The sequence below is a fragment of the Moschus berezovskii genome, chromosome 22 (genome assembly GCF_049115385.1).
Source record: "Moschus berezovskii isolate FMDL1 chromosome 22, NW_MosBer_1.0, whole genome shotgun sequence".
NCBI lineage: Eukaryota > Metazoa > Chordata > Mammalia > Artiodactyla > Moschidae > Moschus > Moschus berezovskii.
The window spans coordinates 15,322,607-15,346,002 of NC_142481.1; the positions used below are offsets into that span (position 1 = coordinate 15,322,607).

A 23,396-nucleotide genomic window follows, 5' to 3' on the forward strand; every position below is an offset into this window, starting at 1 on the left:
GACTAAAGCCATGGAGTCATAACCTTGACTCTTCTTTTTATGGTGTACTCCTTATCTAAATTGAGCTTCCCTGGTGCTTTAGATGGTAAAGAATCTGCCTGCAACTTGGGAGACCTGGGTTTGATCCCTGGGTTAGGAAGATCCCCTGGAGAAGGGAATGGCAACCCACTCCAGTATTCTTGCCTGGGAAATCCCATGGACAGAGGAGCCTGGTGGGCTACGGTCCATTGGGTCACAAAGAGTTAGACACGACTCAGTGACTAAACCACCACCACCTGTTAGGATAAAGGAGGTAGGATAATGACTTTACGACTAAGCAGCTAAGACTTTCATATCTAAATTGAACTCGACCTTCAAAACAGATCCAGTATCTTGCCCACCTCTCCCGACCTCCACTCCTCTCACCCTGGTCCTGTGCACCACTGCCTCCCCTGGACCACCCTAGCAGCCTCCCTCCTGCCTCCAAGCCTCCCCCTCCCCCTCCACCAGCCCACCAGGATCTGTCCCCACATGCAGCCAAAGGGAACCTGTGAATACCTGAGTCAGGTCACATCTGCTGTGACATTGAAGCTCCAAGCTCCCATGCTTGGAGACTTCCTGTAGCTTCATGTCGCTCAGGGTGAACAGCAAAGTCCATGGAATGGCTTGCAAGGTCCCAGAGATCTTCCCTGTCACCGTTTCCCCTTCTTTCACCTTTCTATCTCCTAAGCACCCTCCTGCTCTTGCTTCTCCCCCTCTCCAGCTCCCTTGACGTCCCTCAGACTTACCAGACATGCTCCTCCCTCAGGGCCTTGCACGACTGTCCTTTTTACCTGGAATGCTCTACCTACAGACATCCCCAGGACCCCCTCACCTTCAGGGCTATATTTAAATGCCAGCCTCCTCCATGGGGCCTCCCTGACCACCATGGCAATAACTGTCTGTATCCCTCATCTTCACTTTATTTTTTCTTTATAGGATATATCATTTCTTAGTGGTAAAGAACCCGTTTGCCTATGCAGGAGACATAAGAAACACGGGTTTGATCCCTGGATCAGGAAGGTCCCCTGGAGAAGATCATGGCAACCCACTCCAGTATTCTTGCCTGGAGAATTCCATGGACAGAGGAGCCTGATGGTCTACAGTCCATAGGGTCGCAAAGAGTCAAAGAGTTGGACACGACTGAAGCAACTCGGCATGCATTCATATATCATTTCTAACATGTTATCTCCTTCACTATATGTTATCTCCTTCACTAACATGTTATCTCCTTCACTATAAAGTTCATAAGTTCCTTGTGGGAAAGAATTTTTCTGTTCACTGTTTTATCCCCTGCACCTAGAACAGGGCTTGGTGTATAACAAGTGTTCAGTAAACGCACTTGTGGAGTGACTGGATGTATAAAATTCAGCCAGAGGGTCTGCTTGGGACTAAAGGATGAGAAGGGGAAAGGAGGGTTTGTCTGGTCTGGTGGCTCAGGAAGGTGAGCGGATGGGGTGCATCAGTGCGAATAAAGAACACAGGCTGAGACTTTGTCACAGACATTTCTTGGAGCCGATATCTCATGCCCCCTCCCCCGATGACAAGGCTGGTCTTCGGCCCCCGTCCTCCCCCACTACTTCAGCCTGCAGTGATAACATTATTGAGGTCACAGACTGGCTTAGAATCAAGATCAGGAAGATTAATGTCGAGGTGCCTCCCCCAAGCCTGGGGGCCGAGCATCCAATCTGAGGGGCAAGCAGCTGGGAAATTGGGCCTGGGGGCTCCAGGGTTTGAGGTCTTCCTGGCTCCCAGGGTCATCCCTCCATGCACCCCCTGATTTAGGGGTGATGAAGAGTAATCATGGATCAGAGGTGGGTATTAGCAGGGAGCAGGACTGGGAGACCTGGGAGAGGCGGTGCTGGGAGGTGGGAGCCAGGGAACCTTCCCCCAGCCCCCACCACTTCATCCACAGATCCCACAGCACCTTACAGCACTCTGGTCCCCCGTCCCACCCCTCCCCAAAACGAGGTAGGTTAAGAATGGAGCTTCCCCCCGCCCACCACGGAAGGGAGGAGACCGAGGCACAGAGAGGGGGATGGGGACCCAGGCTGCCCCAGCCCCTCGTCCCTCCGCCCTCAGCTCTGGTGGGTCTGACACTGATGAGAGCTGGGCAGAGTGGGGATGGGAGGGACACCCCTCTTTTCTCTCACCCATCCCAGGGTCTGGTTGAGAGAGCTGAATCTCACAGGTTCCGGATGTAATAAATAGTTAATAATTTAAAGGAAGTGACAGGAGGATCCACCCCTCTGGCCCCCTTGACCTATCCCTTGAACCCCCACAAGGCCATCCAGGTCTGGGTGATGAGGAAAGGTAAGTGCACACTTCAAGATGCCTAGGAACAGATGTAGGTCCCAAGCCCATACAACATTGAGATTGTGTTGCTCCAAGACCGTGATCTCCCCCATGCAGGCTGTCAGATCCGTGGTACACTAGAAGTCCCATTCCACTGAAGAGAAAGAGATCTTGGAATCCCCTTTTCCCAGAAGAGGAGTCTCAGAAGGTCATGAACCAGGCTTTCAAACTTTCCGAAACAACCCCCAACTCTGAGATGGACATGAAGGGGTTAACAGAGGGGCAGAACATGAAAGGCTTGGACTAAGGCTAGGACTCAAGGTTGGGCTTGGGAGAGAGTCTGCAAGGCTGGGAATTGTGTGGGTGTGTATAGGTGTGAGTGTGCACCCATGGGCATTTGTGCCAATAGAGCCATATCTAGTTGCCTTTGTGCAACTTACACAAATGCACACCTTCCTCTGAGGGCACAGCATGGCCAGCCCTGCTCACAGGCTTGGCTGTGAGCCTTTGTTTAGTGAACAGCTTGCACACTCATCTATGGCAATTCTAGTTCCTAGATATGGGAGTAGGGGAGCTCTTGGGTGGTCCTGGAATCCAGGAACATTAGCTCAAAATGTTTTTGTTTTTCCCTTTAGGGTAAAGGGGTAGTTCTGTATGATACTGAGAGCTTGAGCCGGGGCCCTTAGGACTAGAATTCTGAGAGTCTGGGACCTTGGGGCTTCAGGGGCCTGTGGATGGCAGGATTCAATGGGCAGCAGGTCTCAGGAGATGCACAAGCTGGACCCAGGAAATATCAGGCTAGAGAGGCTGGAATCCAAAAAAATCTGGGATCTGAAGGTGCAAAAGTTCCAGGGCACCTCAGATTTGTCTCTGGCATGGAGGGACCGAGGTCTTGGGTCAGGGACAATCCCAATACTGTGTAGGCTTGAGTTCTGAATTTGGATGGTCAATGACAGCTTAGGGTCTTGGATTGAGTGTTCCTAAAGCACTCTGGGGCCACTCAGGAGCAAGGGGTCAGAGGTCTGAGTTGCCATGAACGTCCCATCTTCTGGGAACTGGGCTCCTAGCCTTTTGGGGACTGGGAATATGTGGGTACAAAGAAACTGAAGATTCCAGGATGATCTGGGGCTTGAAATCCGAGTCCAAGGAGGTTTGGAAGAAGGGTATCTGAGGGATTGGGACCCATGTCTTAGACCCTGAGGTACTGGTGGCCTTCAGTCCTACGTCAGTCCTACATATATAGGACTTCAGAGTCCTATATATGGAATTGAAAATTCCTGGGAACACCAGCTTGGGATGGGTGGGTCTACAGAGGTCTTTGATCCTTGGCTCACAGAGCATCTCGGAGTCTGACTTCTGGATCTTGGGCCATGTGCATGTGGGAAGGAGGGCTCTGAGGTGGATCTCCCGTCATTTGGGTGAGAGAACAGCCGTTTGAGCACATCCAAGCACTCAGGGCATCTTAAGAGGATTTGGTGTCTCAGAAGTCCTGGGGCTACAAGGACATCTTAGATACAGGTACCCCAGGTTTTAGGTGCATTCAAGAATTATTAGGGGGTGATTCCAGGTCCTATTATTTAAGATCTGGGAGTAATTGTATACAGGTAGGGTCAGGTTCTGGCCACTCCTAATTATGGGGCTATAATCTGACAGTTCATGGTGCCAGGTATGACGGGGGTCTAGGTTGGTAATTTGAACATGGAGTCAGGATGAGCCTGGTTCTCAGGGATCCGTGTGCTCCCTACCTGCCTGGGGTGAAGAGTCTGAGGATCCCTGGAATCTCCTTAGTCTAGGTCGGGGTCGGGGTGTAGAACGGGGAAGCCAGAACTCAGGGTGCCTGGAACCTCTTGGACAGACATCCCAATGAAGCTGGTTCTGGGGTCTCTCAGTCCTACATTTGGGGTCCAGGTTCCAGGTCTGGGGTCTCTCAATCCAAACTCAGGCTCCAAGTTCCGGGTGTGCCTAGGTTTGGGTTTGGGGTCCGAACGGAGTCCGGGGTCCTGGACCCTCATTTTGGGTCCTCGGTCCGGCTACCGGACCCATCAGGCCGTCCTCACCGCGCAGCCTCTTCGTGGCGACCTCCGCAGCCGGCGCAGCCGCATCGCGCCGCGACCCAGTGGCATGCACGCAGGGGCGCGTAGCAGCAGAGGCAGGGCACGGCGAGCGAGAGCGCGGCCAGCGCGGCCCAGCGCGCGGCGGGGCGCGGGTGGCCCGGCTCACAGGCGCACGGGTCCGAGAAGTCGCCCTCGGCATCCGACAGGCAGTGGTAGAGCAAACTCTCAGCGCACCACAGGCAGCTGAGACGGCGCACAAGCAGGCGACCCGGGTCCGGGGCCTCGGCGCAGCGGCCGCCACGACCATCAGCGCGACGGCGGAAGAGCGCGCGGCAGTGCACGCAGCGCGCCGCCTCCTCCGCCTCTGGGGAGGCCTTGGCTGGCGCAGGGGCCGGGCCGGGACCTGGGGGTGGGCGAGCCGGGGGTGCTGGAGGCGCAGCCTCTGTGAGAGGGGCGGGTAGGACGGCGGGGGGCCCTAGGGCCGCGCCCCTCAAAGTGCCGGTCTTGGCGAAGCGCACGACGCAGGTGGACAGGGCGAGGGGCGCGGGCGGCCCCGCGCGCCGGTAATCCTCATAGCCGCGGCCGCCCCAGCCCGGGCCCCCTGCCCCAGCCAGGGGCTCTGAAGGCTCCGGAATCCCCGTGAACGGTAGGAGCGGAGGGTAGCTCTGCGGGACCAAGATACAGGAGAACAGGTTAACGGGCTCTGTGATCCCCCATATGCCACCACAATCCATCCCGGCCTTAGAAGACCCGAGAATCCAAAGACCCTGCCACAGGCCTCATTTATCTTAGCATCCTGTACTGGGATCCTGATTGCCTGGGGTCCCGAACTTCTAAGTCCTCAGCCCACTCCACTCCCAGGGACAGACAGAAGACTCCAGAAACTAGCCCAAACTTTAAGGATCCAGTAGGCCAGGCTCTCAGTCCTGTACTCTCTCAAGATCCAGGATTCCTGGATCGTCTCAGATCAAGAGCCCTTCTCAGATTCAAGAGTCCTGGACCCCGGCCATCTTCTTCTCCTTCTGCAGGAGTCTGGTCACCAGGTCCCTTTTAACCCCTTGGCTATTGAGTCTCACTCCTCGTGAGTTAAGTACTAAAGAACTCCTTCCATGAGTACTACCAACCCCCTAATAACTATTCATTGTCCAAGTCGTCCCCTAAACCCCTCTGGAATTCAGTGTTCCAATCTCCAAGACCACAGGAGACGCGCGGGAAGCCCTCACCCAACCTTCCCAGGAACCCAGACCTAAGCTCCCTCGCTACAAGACAGGTCAGCCGTCCCTTAGAATCTGTGATTTCTTGCCCCTCTGCGGTCTCCGCTCCCGCCCACTTCGGGACCCCGGCGCCCGGCCCCCTTTTCCCGGGAGCCCCACCTGAGCTGATGAGCGGCGGCGCTGGGGGGGCGTGGCCGGCCCGAAGCCGGAAGCTGACTCCACCGTGACGATGGGGCCCGCCGCTGCGCTGGGAGGCGTCTCCTGGTGGCTGTGACTGGAGGAGGAGTCGCTGTCCACGTGGGACTGGGGGAGATTGGCGGCCTCAGAGCCGGGACCTCTGGCACAGCCGATGCCCTTATATAGACCCCCTCCCATTGCGAGCGAGGGCTCTGCGGCCAGACAGGCCTGGGTTCAAGCCCCAGCAATGCCACTGACTGCTTGTGTGACCTCCGGCAAGTGAGCTCAGCTCTTTGAGCCTCAGTTTCCTCCTCTGTAAAATGGGGATCATAATATTGTCTATTCATAAGGATGTGGTTAGGACCCACTGTAAAGGGCATAAACATGCCTGAAGTACAGGAAGAGCTGGAAATGGTTATGATTATTGGACTCCCTCTTCTTATCTGCTCAGCTCACCAACCTACACAACATCAAATCATCCTCCCTTCTCAGAACCCCTGTCCCTTGGCCATCAGCTGCCTTCCTGCCTTCTGCCTACCACCACACCTTTAGTGGGGTAGTTCCACCCACCTAGAATGTGTTCCTTCCCGTCCAAACCAAGCTCTGTCCTTTACAAGCTGAAACATCACTTCTCAGACCCTCCATTCCTTTCTGTGACTTAGGAATCATTCCTACCTCAACAGATTACTATCCTCAATAAACATTCATTGAGCACCCGTGACTTGCCAGGCTCGCAAAGGCCATTGGGAGGATATGCGATGGAGCACAGAAAGCACAGCATGTTTTCTGAGAAAGCACTCAATAAATGGGATCTGTCTGTGTGACTTTTGTAGACCTCTCTACATCTCCCATTATACTGGGAAACCCCCTTTCTGCCCAGGGAACCAGGTTTGTTCCTCCACATGTTCTTGAGACATTCCCACTGTTCCCAGCAAGGGCCAAATCGAATCCAACATTATGTGCATTTATTCATTCAATCAATTTATTCAACACATATTTACTGAACACTTACTGTCTACCAGGCACTGTTTTAAGCATTGAAGATGCAGCAAGAAAGCAACAAAAGATCCTTGCCCTCCTGGAGCAGACATTCTAGCATGGGAGATGGATAGTAAAGTCATAGATAAGAAATTGTCTATTGGGAGAGGAAATAAAACTATCTTAGAAGATGGGGGAAAGAACAAAATAAGGAGCATTAGGAGACTGCAGTTTTAAACAGGTTGCTAAGGGAGGGCCTCAGGGCTTCCCTGATGGCTCAGTGGTAAAGAATGCACCTGCCATTGCAGGAGACTGGGTTTGATCCCTGGGTTGGGACAATCCCCTAGAGTAGGAAATGGCAACCCACTCCAGTATTCTTGCCTGGAAATCTCACGGACAGAACCTGGCGGGCTACAGTCCATGGGTTCGCAAAGAGTCAGATGCAACTTAGTGACTGAAAACAACAGGGAGGGCCCTCACTGAGGAGACTACATGTGTAAAGCCCTGAAGGAAATAACAGAATAAGCCACGTGGAAATCTGGGAATGTTCAAAGACAAGAGGACCAGCCAGTGCAAAAGCCCCGAGACAGGAATCTGTCTTCCCTTTTGACATAACAGTGAGGAGGCCAGTGTGGCTGGAGGCTAGTGAGCATGAGGGAGAGTAACAGGGGGCCAGCTGGTGTGGGGTCTTATGTGCCTCTGTGAGGACTTTGTTCTTTACCAGGAGTGAGATGGAGCCCCAGTAGGGTTCTAAGTGGAGGATATCCGTGATCAGACTTAGATGTCAATGGGGTACCTCTGGCTGTGTGGGGGGAAATGAGATGGAGGAGGGGGGCAGTTGATGATGAGCAGCTGATGAGACAGTCCAGTTGGGAGATGAGGTTGAATAGTCACCAGATTGGAGGCACAGTTTGATCATTTTGAAAGTAGAGCCAGGGAACTCCTTGGAGGTCCCAGTGGTTAGAACTTGGTGCTTTCACTGACAGACCCAAGTTCCATCCCTGGTTGGGGAATTAAGATCCTGTGTGCTGTGAGGTGAGGACAAATTTTTTAAAAAAGAAAGTGGAACCAATACGTGCTGACAGACAAGATGAGGGGGCATTAAAAAAGGAAAGGAGTCAAGGATGACTCCAAGGTTTGTACCTTGAGTAACTAGAAGGTTGGATTTCCCACTGATTTGTTCACCTATTTACTATTAATATTTATTCATTTTTATAGTGTACCTCAAAAATTTTTTCTGCCTTTCCACACTAGAATAGAAGCTCCACGAGGAAAGAGACTTTATTCTGTTCACTGATGTATCCCCAGTGCTTAAAACACTTCTTATGGAAGGTGTTCAATAAATGCCCTTGGATGAATGGGTAAATCATGATAGAACAGAAAAACTAAAATCACTGGGATTGAAATTGACACTAGTGTTCGGTCCGAATTTGTGTCCCCAACACATGGCATGGTTCCAGATACACAGTAGGTGCTCAAGAATGTTTGCAGAATAGAAATAGCCCCCTGCCCTCCCGGAAGCGTTGCACCCAGGAGACTCACCGTCAGAGGGCAGGGGGTCTCTGCGGTGTCCTGGGAAGGGGAGGAGGAAGAGGAGGAGGAGGAGGGGGTGAGCGAGCCTGGGGTAGGGAGAAAGGCAGAGCAGTGAGTTCTCAGGGCCAAGCTTCTCCCACCCCCCACTCACCCCAGCACAGGCTCCAGCCTCCACCACTTGCACCACTCACCTCGACCCAGAGCAGCCAGCGCTGCCAGCAGGCTCTTCTGAAACTCATCCGCCTCGGCCGGGCTCTGAAACGTCAGCCCGAACTTGCAATCACCCAGGCTCCAGTGATGGAAGATGGGGTTCACCTTGTTGTAAACCAAGCCTGGCCTCAGGGTACATTCCAAGGTGATCTGAAGTGGGGGCAGGCAGGAAGGGTCCAGGTCAGACATTCCCTTCCTGCCAGAGCACCTCACCAATCTCATTTCCCCATCCTAGGTACATCCTTGAACCCCGATCACACCCCAATATTGAGCACACCTCTGATACTCCAATATTTCCCCCTAAACCCTTGATCTCTACATTTTCCTAACACCTGTCTCCCTCCCTCAGTAGGCCTCCCAAATTTTATTGGATGCCTCAAAAAAATGTTAACCTCCTTCCGATAGCCAATATCGCCCATTTGACTCAACTGTACTCCCCAAGCTTTACTGAACACCTCAAAATGTTGTTAATCCCCTTCTGATGCCCCAGTAATCTCCCCAAATACTACCCCCAATTTTTTTTATCAAAATCCCACAGATTTCCCCTCAGATGCTGGTCAACACCCTAGATGTTCTCCCATCTTCTTGCCCAACATCACCGTATTTTTCCCACACCATTTCAAATCCCCCGACACTGTTCCTTCCAACCCCTGCTCTGAAATGCAACCCTTACCCCAAGCCTTTTCAAACAATCCAAACCTTTCTACTACATCCCCAGCTGAAACGTCAACTGTCTCTTTCCATTTCATGCCAGACAGCCCAGAATATTCCTGCTGAACCCACAACAGGGTGGTAAACCCTGTGTGACACTTCCAGATGGTCCCCCCACCAAAGGCCTCCATCTACTTAGGGCAGAGGGGCAGGTGGTGTAAAATTCCCGTGGTGAGGATCTCTGAGCAAGATGGAGCCACGGGGAGGGTTCTGAGCCGAGGAGGGATATTATCTGAGTCAGGTGTTAGCCCAGCCCTAGTGGAAGAGGCTGAGGTTGGGGGAGGGAGCAGGAGCAGGACAAGGAGACCACAAGCAGGCTGTTGTGGCCGTCCAGTGGGCAGTGGCAGGGGTCGGGACCTGTTTGACACTCCCAATAGTCCCCAAACTCCCCACTCTCATCCAGAGAACAGAGTCACTTCCAGCTCCATCCCACACCCGGGTTTGATTTCGGCTGGGAGATGACCTGACCTCACCTCTGCATTCCCAGCCCCAGCCCCCTACTTCCCCACACCCCCACCCCACCCCCACGCCCCAGGGTGGCTCACTTTCTGGTCCCGGAGGCGCTCCCCGTGGATGACGTAGTGCCCCTGGCGGGCCCCCCCCTCGGGCCTGGCCCCTCGGACCCGACATACGCTCACCTGGCTGAGGCCCCCGCCCCCCACAGGCAGCCAGCCCCCACTGGAGTCATCTCGGGCCATCACCACGGCTCGGACCCGAACCATGTACCTGGAGGAGGTAGGGGGATAGGGACAACATGGTCAGTGAACGTCATTCCTGGTCTCCTAGTCAGTGTTTCCTCAACCCTCACCTCCCCTCTTCATTCCTCACAGCCCGATCTACTGTCTCCTTAGTCACCCATACTCCCCTTACCTTCTACACCCACCTCCTTCCCCATGCCCACCTTCTGCCCATACCCATCACCTCTATTATGCCCACCTTCTTCCAGAATGGCTTCTTTCTTCCTCTTGCCATCTCTTTTCTCCCATGCCTACCTCCTTCTCCATAGCTATCTTTTTTCTCCATACTCACCTTGCCTCCCTTTCCCCATCTTCCCCATCCTCACCCCCAAAGCTTCGCTCTTCCACTTCCCTTCCTCCTCCTGCTCATCCCCTATCAACCCTGTCTCCTTCTCCTCCCTCAGCACGTACCCACAGCCCCACCCATCGTCCCCCTCACAGCTGGGTGCCTGCGCATATGTATTTTCTTAGAGCCCATCAACTCAGCTCCTGTCCCCCCTACACTGCCTCCGCACCCTGCCACCCAGGCCACTAGCTGGGTGAGAAACCCAGGCTGTCTTCCTCCACCACCCCCCCACCCCTTCCCGGATTTATGAATGAGACCGGATGCAAAGCTCACTGAGTCACCCAGCAACGGGAGATGGGCAGGGAGCAGGGAGAGAACCAGAAATGGCCAGAGACAGGCCGAAAGGGAGATGGAGGCAGAGGAAGCCAGAAACGGGCGATCGAGAGACATCCAGAGAGCATTCCATTCACAAAAATCAAGCCTGCTCCCTCAGGCCCCTGCCGAGGAAAGGCAAGGGGGAGAAACTGCGGGGTGAGGGGTTGGGGGAGGAACCGATCCCTCCTCCTTTCCCTCCCCGCCCCAGCATCCTTCAGAACCATCTTACCCCGCCCCCCAGCTCAGGGGACGTAGCCCTCCGCCCATAATCGGGATCAGCGTCCAAGCCCTCACTACCACCGAGCGCAGGGACCTTGGAGCCCCGGCCTTAGGGACCCCAGCAACAAGCTCTAGCCCCTTCCCCCACCAGCAGGCTGCCGGGTTTCCCCAGTCCTTCGGGAGGGGAGGGGGAGGCTGCAGCGCCCCCAGCCCCCTTTTCTCAATGGGATGGGATTTTGTGAATGAGCAGTCACGTGACGCTGCTTCCTTTGTCCGCCCGCCTCCCCCGACAACAGGTGAAGCAGAGAAAGAGGGCAGGGGTCCTCTCCAGGGCCTACTGGGATGGGACGCCGGGATTTCTGGATGCCCGACGCTCCTCACACAGCTGTTCCCCGGGGGGGAGTGGTCCCCTGAGTTCCTCAATGGTGAGGGTCCAGTACGGAATTTTATGAATGGGGAGTCCTCGGAGGAAGTCCAGGCCCCCTAAATGGTGACCGATACCCCAAATGGCTGCCGCGCAGTTCAGGGGCCCCCACCTCCTTTTCCTTCCAGCCAGGGTCTGGGGGGCGCCCCGGTGGGCAGGAGGAGCAGCGCGGTGCTGGCCGCCCCCTCATCGTGACAGGCGGTCTGTCAGCCCCCGCCCCCTCGCCCCCCTCGGCACCTGCCTGGGAGGCTCCGGCCGGGCTCCGAGCGGTGGCGACGTGGCCTCCTCCTCCTCCTCTTCCTCCTGTTCGCTCCGGCTCCCTCGCTGGCTCCGGCGGCGCTAGAGACGGGCACCGGGAGCCGGGGCGCAGGGGGAGGGAGGGGGAACCTGGAAGATGGGTGGGGGGGGAGGGGGCGGCTTGGGGGAGGGGTAAGCGCGAGGCAGGCGCACTTGCCCGCTGGGTCCTAGAGCCCAGCAGTGGCTCTAGCGAACAGCCCCCCAGCCCGCATTTTCTCAGGATCCAGAGAGGATCCCCTACTTTCCCACCCATCCGCGCCATTGGCCCCTGAGGATATGGAGAAGGGGTCCAGGACGAGACTGGTCTCAAGATTCTAAAGAGGCGAGGGTCTACTACGTTTGCGGTTCTAAATGGGAGGGGCTGGGTGCCTGACTGGGTTCGAAAAGGGGTGGGGCGAGAAGGGAGCCTTCGCAAGGGGGCGGGGTCGGAAGGCCTAGAGGAGGAGAGGGTGCGGACGCCGAAGGCGCGGACAAGCGCGTGCGTCAGGGAAGGGGCGGGCCCACGAAGGAAGGGCCTTCTAGGCCTGCCCGAGGAAGGAGAGGGTCTTGGGAAGAGAGGTTGCCAGGTCTTAGAAGGGCGGAGCTTATAAGTAAATTGTCTTTAGGGGCCGGACGACGGAGAGTTCCAAAAGGGAGGAGCTACGTAGCAGGGCTCGTAATGGGCGGGGCTTCGGGAGAGCTAATAACGAGGGGCGGGGCATTGTAAAGGGGCGGGGCTAAAAGAACGTTCTAAAGGGATGAGACCTAGGACTAAGAGGTCTGGGGGGCGGGGATCAAAGGGAGACCCAGGTTCGTAAGGGGCTGCGCTTAGGCTGGCTCACAGGAGGGCGGAGCCTCGAGCTCGGGGGCGGGGCCTGGATCTCGGGGTCCGCCCTCGCTGTCTCGCCCACTTGCCTTCACCCGCACCCCCGTTCTTTTCGGTTATTTTCTGCTACGGCCGTTCCCCGCCCCGCCCTGGGCCCAGGGGGCCGCGGTCTGAACTTTGGTCAGCTGGAGGAGTTGGTGAGTGGCATCCTCCGAGCGAAGGAGGAGCCAAGGAGGAGCTTGGGGAAAGGGGTGGGACCTGAGTGTGAGGCCTGCCTCTAGACCAGGAGCGGGAAAAGAAATTTAGGATTAAGGCCGGGAAGAGGACAGGACCAAATGATCAACACAGAGAGAGGGATCTGTGGGTTAGAGGTGATGACTGAGGGGTTAGACTGACAAGAATACCAGGAATTGTTAAGCGGAGGCGGGGCCAGACCTGGGGCAGGGGTGGGAGGGGACTTGAGAAGGCCCGATTCTTTGACAATCGGGGGCGGGACAAGAGGGCGGGGGCGGGGCTTGGGCCTCAGGAGCCCAGTTAAAGTCCTGGGAAAGAAGCTTGAACTCTTTGTAGGCCTTACAGGCTACAGAGGCCGACATCATGAGTGTCGCGGCCTGCGTGATTGCCAGGGAAGCGGGCAAGACCTATATCTTGGAGCTTAAAGACCTGAAACGTGGTCACAGTATAGGGATGTGATATGAGGGACCAGCCAGAGACACAGGGACGGGACCTTAGTACACTAAGAGGATGGGGAACTAAGTATCTGAGCAGCAGTTAGCTGTATGGGGCCACGAGGAAGAAGACGTGAACGTCAAGAGTCAGGGAACAGGAATGCGGGGAGAAACCAGTGCCTGAGTATGTCTTGAGGAACAAGGGTGCAGTCGGTGCTGGCGGACAGGACCAAGTTCAGCCAGCTTCGGGGGGGTTCCCACAGCCCTGGCAGATTGACTGGCGGAAGTTTTTCTGACCACAGTCCCCAACCTCCGTCAGAAATGGGAAACGTGCAGTCGGAGCCGTCCGCGGGCGGGGGCTGTCGAAAAGAGCAGGCCTCGGACAGGTCCTCCGACTCCCGCCGGACATCCCTGGTGGAGCCCGAGGTGACCCCCTCCTCCCCGGCCATGCGCCTGGCTCGCGGGCTGGGCGTCTGGTTCCCTGGCAGCTCCGCGCCCCCGGGACTCCTGGTACCCCCGGAGCCCCAGGCCTCACCCTCACCCCTGCCCCTGACCTTAGAACTGCCCTCGCCAGTGACGCCCCCTTCAGAGGAGGCGGCTGCGGCCGCTGTCTCCACACCACCCCCGCCCCCTGTGGGGACCCTGCTGCCCGCGCCGTCTAAGTGGCGAAAACCCACGGGCACTCCGGTGCCCCGGATCCGCGGTCTGCTGGAGGCGAGTCATCGCGGCCAGGGCGACCCTCCGAGCCTCCGCCCGCTGCTTCCGCCGTCCCGGCAACTAGCCGAAGAGGACCCCGACCCTGTCCCGAGGGCCCCATCTCCGACTCCGCCGCCCTTGGAGCCGCGGAAGCCGCCACTACCGCCACCTTCCGACCGGCAGCCCCCGGACCGCAGAATCACTCCTGCTCTGGCCACACCCGCCGCAACCCCTACAGAAAGCCAGGCCAGACTCGGCAGCGAGGGCCAGACGGCCAGCGGGGCCCTCAGTGGGGCACCTCCCCAAGCAGGCGAGGGCGAAATGGCCAGGCCTGCGGCCTCCGAGCCCGGCCTGAGTCTGTTGTGTAAAGTCACCTTCAAATCGGGGCCCCAGCTGCCCCCTGCGGCAGCGTCAAGTTCTTTAGCCGCTAAAGCCTCTCTGGGGGGCGGCGGCGGCGGACTCTTCGCCGCCTCGGGCGCAATCTCCTATGCTGAGGTCCTGAAGCAGGGGCCCCTGGTTCCTGGGGCTTCTCGCCCCTCGGGAGAGGTTCCTCGGGGAACTCAGGAAGCAGAGGGCGGTGATGGAGACGGCGAGGGGTGTTCTGGACCCCCCTCGGCGCCTGCGTCCCACGCCCGGACCCTTCCGCCGCCACCTTACACCACCTTCCCAGGCTCGAAACCCAAATTTGACTGGGTGAGCCCTCCCGATGGCCCTGAACGCCACTTTCGCTTCAATGGAGCTGGCGGAGGCGTCGGGGCGCCCAGACGGCGCGCAGCTGCTTTCTCGGGGCCCTGGGGCTCCGCACCGCCTGCTCCAGGGCAGATGCATCCTGCTCCCGGGCCCCGGAGGCCCGCACCCGCCTTGCTGGCGCCGCCTATGTTCATCTTCCCGGCACCCACCAATGGCGAGCCTGTGCGCCCCGGGCCTCCCGGCCCGCCCGAGCTGCTGCCGCCGCCGCCGCCACCGCCTACCTCACCACCCACGCCGCCTCCAGCGCCGCCTCCCACACCGCAGCCGCCCGTGCTCCAGCCAACGCCGCTGCCCGTGACGCTCCCGCCCGCCCCGGGTCCGGGCCACGTGGAGTCGGCCTTGACTCCCACCCCAGCCCCCGCCCCGTCTCCCCCTCTGTCGTCCACCTTGGCTGACGACCAGGCCCCAGCCCCGGCCGCATCCCCGGTTCCAGCTCCCACTGTGGCCGAGCCATTGCCACCTGCGCCCGCGCCATTGCCACCTGCACCCGCGCCCGCCAAGACCCGCACGCGCAGGAACAAGGGTTCCCGTGCAGCCCGCGCGGTTCCGCGTGAGGATGGCGCAGCCCGAGATGGTCCCCGCGAACGTACAGCCACTACTGTGACTGACATTGGTGGTGCAGGGGGTGGTGGCAGCGGAGCTCTTCCGGCGGGGACAGCTAACTCCGGCGCCGCGCGCCACTGGCCACCTTTCCAGGTGCTTAACTCCTGTCCCTGCAAGTGTTACTGCCGCCACCAGCCACGCCACCGCCGCCTGCCAAGAAACGTGTCTGCCTGGTGAGGGGAGGTCAGGGAGGAGGGAGGGGAGAGGATACCCCTCCAAGTCCTGAACTTCACTTTCCTGAAGGGCCCCATTCAACCTTCTGGCCTCCTGACCCCAGCTGCCCCTAGACCCTCCCCTTGGCTGCATCTGAAACCCAACTGAACCCCAATCTTTCAGAACCAATAAGAGCCTTGATAGCACACTGATCCCTGACAGAGTACACCTTGGCCCAGCCTCTCAGTATCCAGACCTCTGATGGATAACCTCCCTTGTTACTCTCTGGAGCCATCAGGGGTACTGATCCTATTCACTGCCTTGACCCTGTCCCCGATGACATTAAGAAGGACCATGTCCCAAGCTCTTCAGGGACAGTATAGATGATGGTCTTCTGGAACCAAATGGTTATAAATGCAGGCTTCCAAAGGAAGCCCCAGGCCTAGTCCCTCAGACTCCTGACCGCTCCAGTCTTTGACCACCAGAGGGCGCTGATGTCCCAGTCCTTGTCCTGCAGAGATTACCCTTGATTCTGCAGATTCAGGGGATACACTGCATCCTCTGGTTACCTCTCCTTCACCCCCTTAATCTCAGAATCTGGTCATCATCCGGGTCTGTTGGACCCTGGGTCCTGAGTCACAGGGAGACCCTCTGCCCTGGAACCTCTGGGGCTCAGCTGGGGCCTAGAGGGGGGAGTTGGGGGAACCATTACCACCAGCCCTCAGCCCTCTTTCCTACAAGTTTATTACAGGGATACAGCCCTGATCTAAACTTCCTTTGGGATCTTCAGTCATGGTCTCTTATACAGATGGAGAAAGTGGAGCCTAGAATGGGTATAGGTCTGGCCACACAGGTTCTGATGATTCTACCCTCCCTGTAGGCTGAGCACGCCCACCAACCACCTGAGTGAGCCACCCTGGGTCGCCACCATCAAGTTGGCCGGCTCCCTGGTAGCCGGGCTGGAGCACTATGACTTGCAGGCTACCCATTCCAACTGAGTGCAGTCTGCTCATTGCCCTCTGCCTCCCCTTTCTTGACAATAAAATAACCATCCAGATGCTGAGATGCCTGTCAGTCACCAGCTAAGGGTTGGAGAGGTGAGGAGGGGCAGAGGTCTCCCTGAAAGCACCACATCCTGGGAACAGGAAGCTGGACCCAGACCAGCAATAAGGGAGGTTCTGTTCATCCACCATGTGAACTGATGAGCCCACAGGTGAGACGTTCTCATTCCCCTTAATACCATCAACCCCATTTCCAACCAATCAAGCTGGTGCCAAGCTCAGGGTTTAGCACAAATCACTCTGGAAAGGAGGAATGATCATTCCCATTATGCAGCTGGGGAAACTGACTCAAAATCTTGAAAATCCCACATCTCACAAATGGCCCAGTCAAATCTGGACTCTGCCTTCAACACCTTGAGAACTTCAAGGGCAGGAAACATAGGCTGGGAGGTACAGAGATCCTACATCACAGCACCGGCTCACAAGAGTGGGAATGAAGACCCACCCAGGCCAGGGCCTTGTGCCTTTTGTTCCACAAAGGTCAATTTAGCGTGTCATTTTTAAAAACTGGTTTAATTCACTGCAAGTATTTTTCAGTATCAGGACATTTTGCCCCCTTCACTGAACACTGGTACCGTGGCCTGGCCTTTGAGTGTCCACAGCTAGCTGCAATAGTCCCTATATTGGGGCCTGTCCCTCCCTCAGGCCACAGTGCCACTGAGCCCTGCAATGGGCATATGTGTTGGAGACTCTGAGCAATGGCCACTGGAAAGAAGCTGATCCAGGGTTATCTCAGACTTCCTCGGGCCTTCAAACTTCCAAGTTCTTCAGAGATGAGAACTTATGTCTCTACCAGTCCACTTGGGGCGACAAGGGCCTAAGAAAGAAAATGTCAATCCATCTTTATTGGGGGGGGGGGACTCTGCACTGCAACTGCCTTAAATAATGCAAGCCCTGCCCCACCCCAGTGCCTGGTGGGCTCAGACGATCATCTCCAGCTGCCGGGCATACTCGATGACCTGTTTGGCCAGCTCCGTGGAAGGGATGGTGGTATCTTCCGGCTTCTGCTGCTGGCTGGCAAAGCTGTAGTAGTTGTTGAGGCCCAGAACCCACCCTCGCTGCAAGAAAGGAGAGATGGGAGATGGGTGGGGGCGATCACACACACCCTCTTCAGCCCCCCAAGCCAGCACTTACCCATGTAGGCCCTGACTCACTTTTCTCACCAACCCTGGGCAAGTAATTTCACTTTTCTGTGCCCCTGTTTCTCCATGTTTGAGATGGGACCCTAATTACACACCTCTCTGGGTCTGTTGTGGGGATTCAAAGGAATCAAAAATACTGAGAATAATGTTTAGCCCAGAGCAAACGATCATTAGATATCAGCTGTCCCCATCACTCAAATTCAGTTTCACCTATTCCAGTCTGATCGTGACCCTCATCAGTCACCAGGGCTACTCCACAAGCATCAGCACCTCCAGGGACCCTGCTCCCACACAAACACCCCAGAGCCAATGAACCAAAGTCTTGTGGGGAAAAGCTGCACTCTCCAAGGAATTCTGATAAGGACAACCCCCACCAAGTGCTAAGCCTCCACCTCCAGCTGGTGTCAGGTGCTGGGCTCAACTCATCCCACATATGAAACCCTAGCCCCTTTCTACAGATAGGGCAACTGAAGTTCAGAGAAGTTTGGCCACTTGCCTGAGGTCACACAACTGGAGTCTTGCTCCAGTGTCCCTCCAGGCCATCCCACCCCATTGTTAGTGAGTGCACCCCATGGTCCCCTGACCTCCACCCCAGCCACCTTCTTGGCGTAGTCTGTCATCTTTTTGGGTGTGTTGAAGAAGAGGATCCGGGTGGCCTCGGTGAAGAGGATTTTCTCATAGGCCTTCTCGATACAACCAGCAATCTCATCCCTGGGGGAAGATGAGTCTCATTATTGTGCACAGACAAGGCCTGGCCCTTCAGTTCAGCACTTATGGCTGAAATGTTACCTGCCCCGTTTATCCCATCAAGGCTCAGGGGACAGTAGCTTGACTAGAGTTGCAAAGTTAGGGCCACAGCAGGGCACACACTCAGGTCTCTGGGACTCCTGGGCCCAGGCTCAGATTCTCCTAGCCATGAGGACTTCAGTCTTGGCTGAAACTGAGCCTCAGAGCCACATAAGGGGATCTTTTCACCTAACACCCTCCCCACAGGATCCAATCCCAAGGGGGTTCTTTGTACCCATTTTAAGAGGTCAACACTGAAGTAAAAAACAGCAAGATATCAAGCCACTGAAATGGGAGAAGGGGGTAGCTCTGGGCCAAAACTAGTGACAAGGAGGTGCGTGCCTGTTTGTGAGGTATTATATTAATATCTCTTAGGCCAGGTGGCAGGTATGTGGGCACTCATTATGTTATTCCCTGTGCATTGCAGAGAGTAGAAATACTACTAAACTGCCCCTCCTCACTCCCTGCACCTCTCTGGGCCCAGCTTTGTCACTGGAGGAATGAAAACTCAGTCTGGCGCTCTGCCCGGGTGAACCAACTCTGATGCCACCTGAACACTTGGACTTGCACACATCATGCCCATCTGCCCGTGCAGTGCCACCTGTGTACACGGCAACCCCCAAGGAGCTAGCAGGATTTGGTGGCCCAACTCTAAAGAACGGAAAACTGAGGTTCCATGGTTTAGGTAACCTGAGGTGAAGCCAGATGACTCAAGGAGTACTTCCACGAGAAAGGCAGCAGGGTCTCTGTCTGAGCGCTGAGCTGAGCACTGTTTGGGCACCAAGCCCATGCTCAGGGTCGAATTCCATGGGGCCATACACACACACGGCCCAGAGTGAGATGAGGGCTCTTACCACCATCTCAAGACCAGTTCCAGTTCACAGAAAAGCAAACTGATGTGCCCAGGCTCCCCAGATTACAAGCGGCCGAATGGGATTCAAACACAGGGCTGTCTGACTCTGGAATCCAGGCTCTTTCTACACTCCGCAGGGCCCTGGCCCCCTACGCACCTGATAGTGTCAAGCAGGATGTCAATGAAGAAAGTGTAGCTCTCAGCGGGAATATTGCCTTTGGCCAGGAATACCTTGTTGTAGCTGCCCTCCATCAGGTACTGTAGAGGACGGGTGGGGAAGAAGAGAGGGTGAGGAAGAGGCAGCACAGAGGCATCCCCACTGAGGCCTCACTGTAATCCCAGTGCCTCCATAATCTACACTCTGCCAGAACACTCTCTGCCACAGTCACCATTCCCCATGCAGATGGGGTCCTCCTCTTCTAGGAAGCCCTCCCTGGTATGCACACACACACACAGAGACAGACACATACATTGACAATCATTTTGTTTACTCTCTGCTTCCTCACATGAGTGTCAACATCATAAGATCTGAGATTTGATCAGTTTTGTTCACTGTACAGTCAGAAAACCAACCAAAGTGCCTGCGTACATGGTTAGGGCTCAGTATTTGTTGGACAGATGAGCAAATGAGTCCACAGGCTGAGCCCTGCCTAGCCTTCCAGGAAACCCTCCCGAGTGTCTCTCTCTGCACCGCTCCCTTTAGCCAGGCCCTCCCCTGCCGCTTCCTCAGCCTCACTTGCTCGAGGGACACCGGATGCTTGATGTACACGTTGGTCTGGATGTCCTTGGCAGGCAGCCGCTCCAACTCTGTGTGGAACTCAGCCACCCGGTTCTGGGACAGCAGGAAGAGGAGGTTGAGGCCCAGGAGCTGGTGCATGTAGGCTGACTCTGGGAGCTGCTCCCTGTGGAGCAGAGTGGGAATCCAAGGTAAGGAGGGCTTAGGTGCCAACCAAGCTCCCCAAACCACAGGCTCCAGGGATCCACCCTGATGACTGCCCGATGCTCTCTCCTTGGAGGAGCACTAGTTCCTGGATTTTCACATATAACTGAGGCTCAAAGAGACATAAAGATTAATAAGCATTACCTTCACTTCTGGGGGGAAACTGAGAATGAGAGAAGTGAAGCCACTTGCCCAAGATCATATAATTAGGAAGGGGGAAAAATAGCTTCAAATTCAGTTTTTCTAGCTTCTCCTGTCAAATTCTTAACCATCAGTCTCCATGGAAACCCCATTTGGTTATGAAACCATTCAGCTTCATATTCAACGTGCAGTCAGTGAGTCTCTGCTCTGGGCCAGGCTCCATACTAGGCTGTGCTGGGACCCAGCAGTGACCAACACCCTTCTGTTTCTATAAGACTCACAATCTAGTAGGAGAGACAAGGCGGGAATGGGAGACACACAGAGGAGTCAGGGCTGGTACCCCATTGGAGACCACAGAAAACAGCTTCGTCTGAAACCTGAGTGCTACAGAGAGTCATGACAGGTTCTAAGCAGACAATCAACATGGTCAAATTTTAGTGTCACGAAGATCCTACCAGCTTCCATGGAGGGATGAATGGAAGAGGGCAAGGTTGGGATCAAGGCAGGTAAAACGGGACAGTGGCTACATCGGGGAGTGGAAATTTAGAATGGGAATGTGAAGGAGGAGACAGACCAGAGGTTAACTGAGATTGATGGTGTAATCCCAGACTCAGGACCTCCAGGCCAACCACGAACTCTGAGGTTTCTGGGCACACGGCTATGCAAAGGGGGAATTCCCAGGTGAAGAAAGATGTCCCAAGTGGCTAGAGCAACAAGGATATAAAGCTGCCATGTAAACTACCCACCCGCTCCAACACACACACTACTGTGTGCTCAGCTGCATCCAACTCTTTGTGATCCCATGGACTGTAGCCTGCCAGGCTCCTCTGTCCATGCGATTTTCCAAGCAAGAATACTGGAGTGAGTTGTCATTCCCTTCTCCAGGGGATCTTCCCAACCTAGGGATCTGCCCATCTCCTATATTGGCAGGCAGATTCTTTACCACTGAGACACCAGGGAAGTCGCTACACACACACACCCCAAATTAGGGGCCAGGTCCATCCTCACTTGTAATCGAAGTAGTAGCATTTGAGCTGGGCCATGTACCGCTCGAAGGAGGGGATGTCCTTGCGTAGGATACTCCACTGAGCCCCGATCTCCAGTATGTCACCTGTAGGCAACAGAGGAAGTTCTCAGGAGGTGACCAGAGTCCTGACCTTGACCACCACTGCTACCATTCCTGCCATGACCCAAGTCCATAAACCCCCCATCAACTCCAGTGACACTCACGGGCCAGGATGAGCTGCTGCTTGGTCAGTTTGGTCCCCGTGGTTGGCAGGAAGTTGAGCTCCAACAAAACCAGCTGAAGAGGAGGACAGGGGAAGGAAGGAAAGAAGATGGGACTTTAAGTATGAGTTATTTACTTTTATCTAGGCCTTCATTTTCCCACCTAGAAAATGGAGCTACCTATCATCCCTGACTCATAAGGTTGTTATGAGTATTAAAGGAGTCAGTCCTCATAAAGCCATCAGATCAGGGCCTGGACACATGATGTGGGCTCATTTAGGATGACTTCATGTTAGAAGTATTAATAGATCCACTGGGGAGATCCTCTTCATGCCTGACCCAGTGGAATCAAGTGGGTGGGGAGACACCAGTACCTTTGGTTCTTTGGCAACACTTTTCCACACCTTGTTGGGTTGGGACTAGCTACCCCCCTCAATCTACACCAAGGAGGAAAGCGGGCTAATCTCTTCCTATGGTTCAGCTCACACACCATCCCTTATCAGATACACTCCCCCTCAGCAACGTGATCTAGCCCACTGTATTTGTACCCCCTCCACCTGGCCTGAAGCAACCTGAAGCCCATTAAGGTCCTCTGCTGTAAGAGTGTTTTTCCCAGCTTCAGTCCTGCCCTCACAACTTAGCTGGGCCCCTCTCTCCACAGATCTATCCCTAAGCCTCAGATTCCTCGGACCCCAGCTTAGCCTGGTCTTAACCACGAACCCCATCATCTCAGCCTCCTCCATGTTCCTGTCCAGTCTTCATTTCCCACTTAGTGGCGGCCAGAACCCTACATCACAAAAGCTGACAGCCCCATCCTACCACTCCAACCAGCTAGGCCTCGAAGCACCAAAATTTTAACCTCTCACTAGGGTGTGCCAGAAACACCCTCTCCATCACCCACCACCGTGGGGCCGCATTTAGTCCGTTCGAGGTCCCTCTCACATCTTCATGCCTCCAAACCGCGCCTCGGCTCTTCTGAATCCTTCACCCTATTAGATAGCCCAGTCCGCCTTAGTCCCGTCGGCGCCGCGGTTTTCCCCTGAGCCCGAAACTCGGTTGGGTCTGGACCCCTCGAAGCATCCCTGGCCGATCCTTACCTTGAGACGGCCCAGCTCTTCCCCGCACTTGCTAAGATTAGGGCTTTTCCGGTTCCACTCGCCCTTGAGCTGCTCGTACATGCCGGCCGCGGCCTGCAGGATCGCGCCCGAGGCCGCCGCAGGCCCCGAGCTCGAGGCGCCAGCCACCCCGTTCACCGCCGTGGCCGCCATCTTCCGTGATGCGGCAAACCGAAGCCCGATTTACGGCAGCGACGCCTACCGACGCTCACCCGGCGGAAGTGGGGCCGGGAGGTGGAGCCCCAAATCGGGGGCGGGGCTACGATGGTTTGCCTCCCTCCGCCGACTGAAGCGACTTAGCAGCAGCAGCAGCAGCAGGGCTTAGCGTTCAGTCGCTCTCAGGGAGGTGTCCTCGGAGCCCGGCCCTTAATGAACGTGTCAGCCGGAGCTCCGCCTCTACTGTCACTCAAAATGGTAACCGGAAATCGCCCTATGCCCTAACTGAAAATGGCAGCGGTCGCAACGCCTCCAGACTTCCCGTAGTCAATAGGGCCGCGCCGGCTTCACCCTGGGCTTTGTGTCTTGGCGGTTTCACCTGCGCGGCACCTCTTTATACACCAAGAGGTGGCGGTGGTGGGGCCATTTGATTAACTGTTATTCTTCCCATGTTACAGACAGGCTTTGAGTAACTGGGTAAACTTCCAAGAGACTAACGGCTGAGATCTGACTCTCGGGCTTTCTCACTAGTTTCTCAGTGCATCTTTCCACATTTTCTCCAAGCTTGTACGAATACGCATAAACTTTACAAAAATCATCCAGTATTAATGGCTTAAATTCCACCATATATGCAGGGAATGCCCTTTTTTTTTTAATCCCTACCCCTGATTCCTCCATCTATATCGCACCTGCCTATTTAACATCTACTTTTTCTCAATTCTCTTGTCTTCCATCATTTCAGTTCAGTTCAGTTCAATTCAGTCGCTCAGTC

At 55.7% G+C, this 23,396-nt stretch overlaps 3 protein-coding genes across 5 annotated transcripts; 1 reads left to right on the forward strand and 2 right to left on the reverse strand.

Annotated features, from left to right (window-relative positions):
* Positions 1 to 594: 594 nt before the first annotated feature.
* On the reverse strand, positions 595 to 10,384 carry SPRED3 (sprouty related EVH1 domain containing 3). 3 transcript variants are annotated; one of them, XM_055412246.2, is made up of 6 exons: positions 10,127 to 10,380; positions 9,736 to 9,916; positions 8,461 to 8,629; positions 8,279 to 8,355; positions 5,741 to 5,884; positions 595 to 5,032 (listed from the first exon to the last, which is right to left on the reverse strand). In XM_055412246.2, exons 1-6 carry the CDS (start codon positions 10,192 to 10,194, stop codon positions 4,367 to 4,369), a joined length of 1,305 nt encoding a protein of 434 aa, XP_055268221.2. In that variant the 5' UTR covers positions 10,195 to 10,380; the 3' UTR covers positions 595 to 4,366. The 3 variants fall into 3 exon arrangements, with proteins under 3 accessions (XP_055268221.2, XP_055268223.2, XP_055268224.2); XM_055412248.2 differs by having other exon boundaries at positions 9,829 to 9,916; positions 10,127 to 10,378; XM_055412249.2 differs by lacking the exon at positions 5,741 to 5,884 and having other exon boundaries at positions 10,127 to 10,384.
* Positions 10,385 to 13,199: 2,815 nt separating this feature from the next.
* GGN (gametogenetin) lies at positions 13,200 to 16,201 on the forward strand. Its single transcript, XM_055412251.2, has 2 exons — positions 13,200 to 15,223; positions 16,084 to 16,201. Exons 1-2 carry the CDS (start codon positions 13,323 to 13,325, stop codon positions 16,199 to 16,201), a joined length of 2,019 nt encoding a protein of 672 aa, XP_055268226.2. The 5' UTR covers positions 13,200 to 13,322.
* Positions 16,202 to 16,758: 557 nt separating this feature from the next.
* On the reverse strand, positions 16,759 to 22,798 carry PSMD8 (proteasome 26S subunit, non-ATPase 8). Its single transcript, XM_055412252.2, has 7 exons — positions 22,451 to 22,798; positions 21,357 to 21,429; positions 21,135 to 21,237; positions 19,782 to 19,947; positions 19,203 to 19,303; positions 18,006 to 18,117; positions 16,759 to 17,322 (listed from the first exon to the last, which is right to left on the reverse strand). Exons 1-7 carry the CDS (start codon positions 22,619 to 22,621, stop codon positions 17,185 to 17,187), a joined length of 864 nt encoding a protein of 287 aa, XP_055268227.1. The 5' UTR covers positions 22,622 to 22,798; the 3' UTR covers positions 16,759 to 17,184.
* Positions 22,799 to 23,396: the final 598 nt, after the last annotated feature.

Coding starts and splice junctions, on each gene's coding strand:
- SPRED3 (XM_055412246.2), bottom strand. CDS start 10,194: ATGGAGAAGGAGGTAGGCATGGGAGAAAAGAGATGGCAAGAGGAAGAA. Junction 9,917..10,126: donor AGAAGCCATTCTGGAAGAAG/GTGGGCATAATA, acceptor TACCTCCTCCAG/GTACATGGTTCGGGTCCGAG. Junction 5,033..5,740: donor GCCGCCGCTCATCAGCTCAG/GTGGGGCTCCCG, acceptor TTGGTCCCGCAG/AGCTACCCTCCGCTCCTACC.
- PSMD8 (XM_055412252.2), bottom strand. CDS start 22,621: ATGGCGGCCACGGCGGTGAACGGGGTGGCTGGCGCCTCGAGCTCGGGG. Junction 21,238..21,356: donor GCAGCAGCTCATCCTGGCCC/GTGAGTGTCACT, acceptor TGTTGCCTACAG/GTGACATACTGGAGATCGGG. Junction 19,304..19,781: donor ATCCGGTGTCCCTCGAGCAA/GTGAGGCTGAGG, acceptor CGTCCTCTACAG/TACCTGATGGAGGGCAGCTA.
- GGN (XM_055412251.2), top strand. CDS start 13,323: ATGGGAAACGTGCAGTCGGAGCCGTCCGCGGGCGGGGGCTGTCGAAAA. Junction 15,224..16,083: donor CCAAGAAACGTGTCTGCCTG/GTGAGGGGAGGT, acceptor CCCTCCCTGTAG/GCTGAGCACGCCCACCAACC.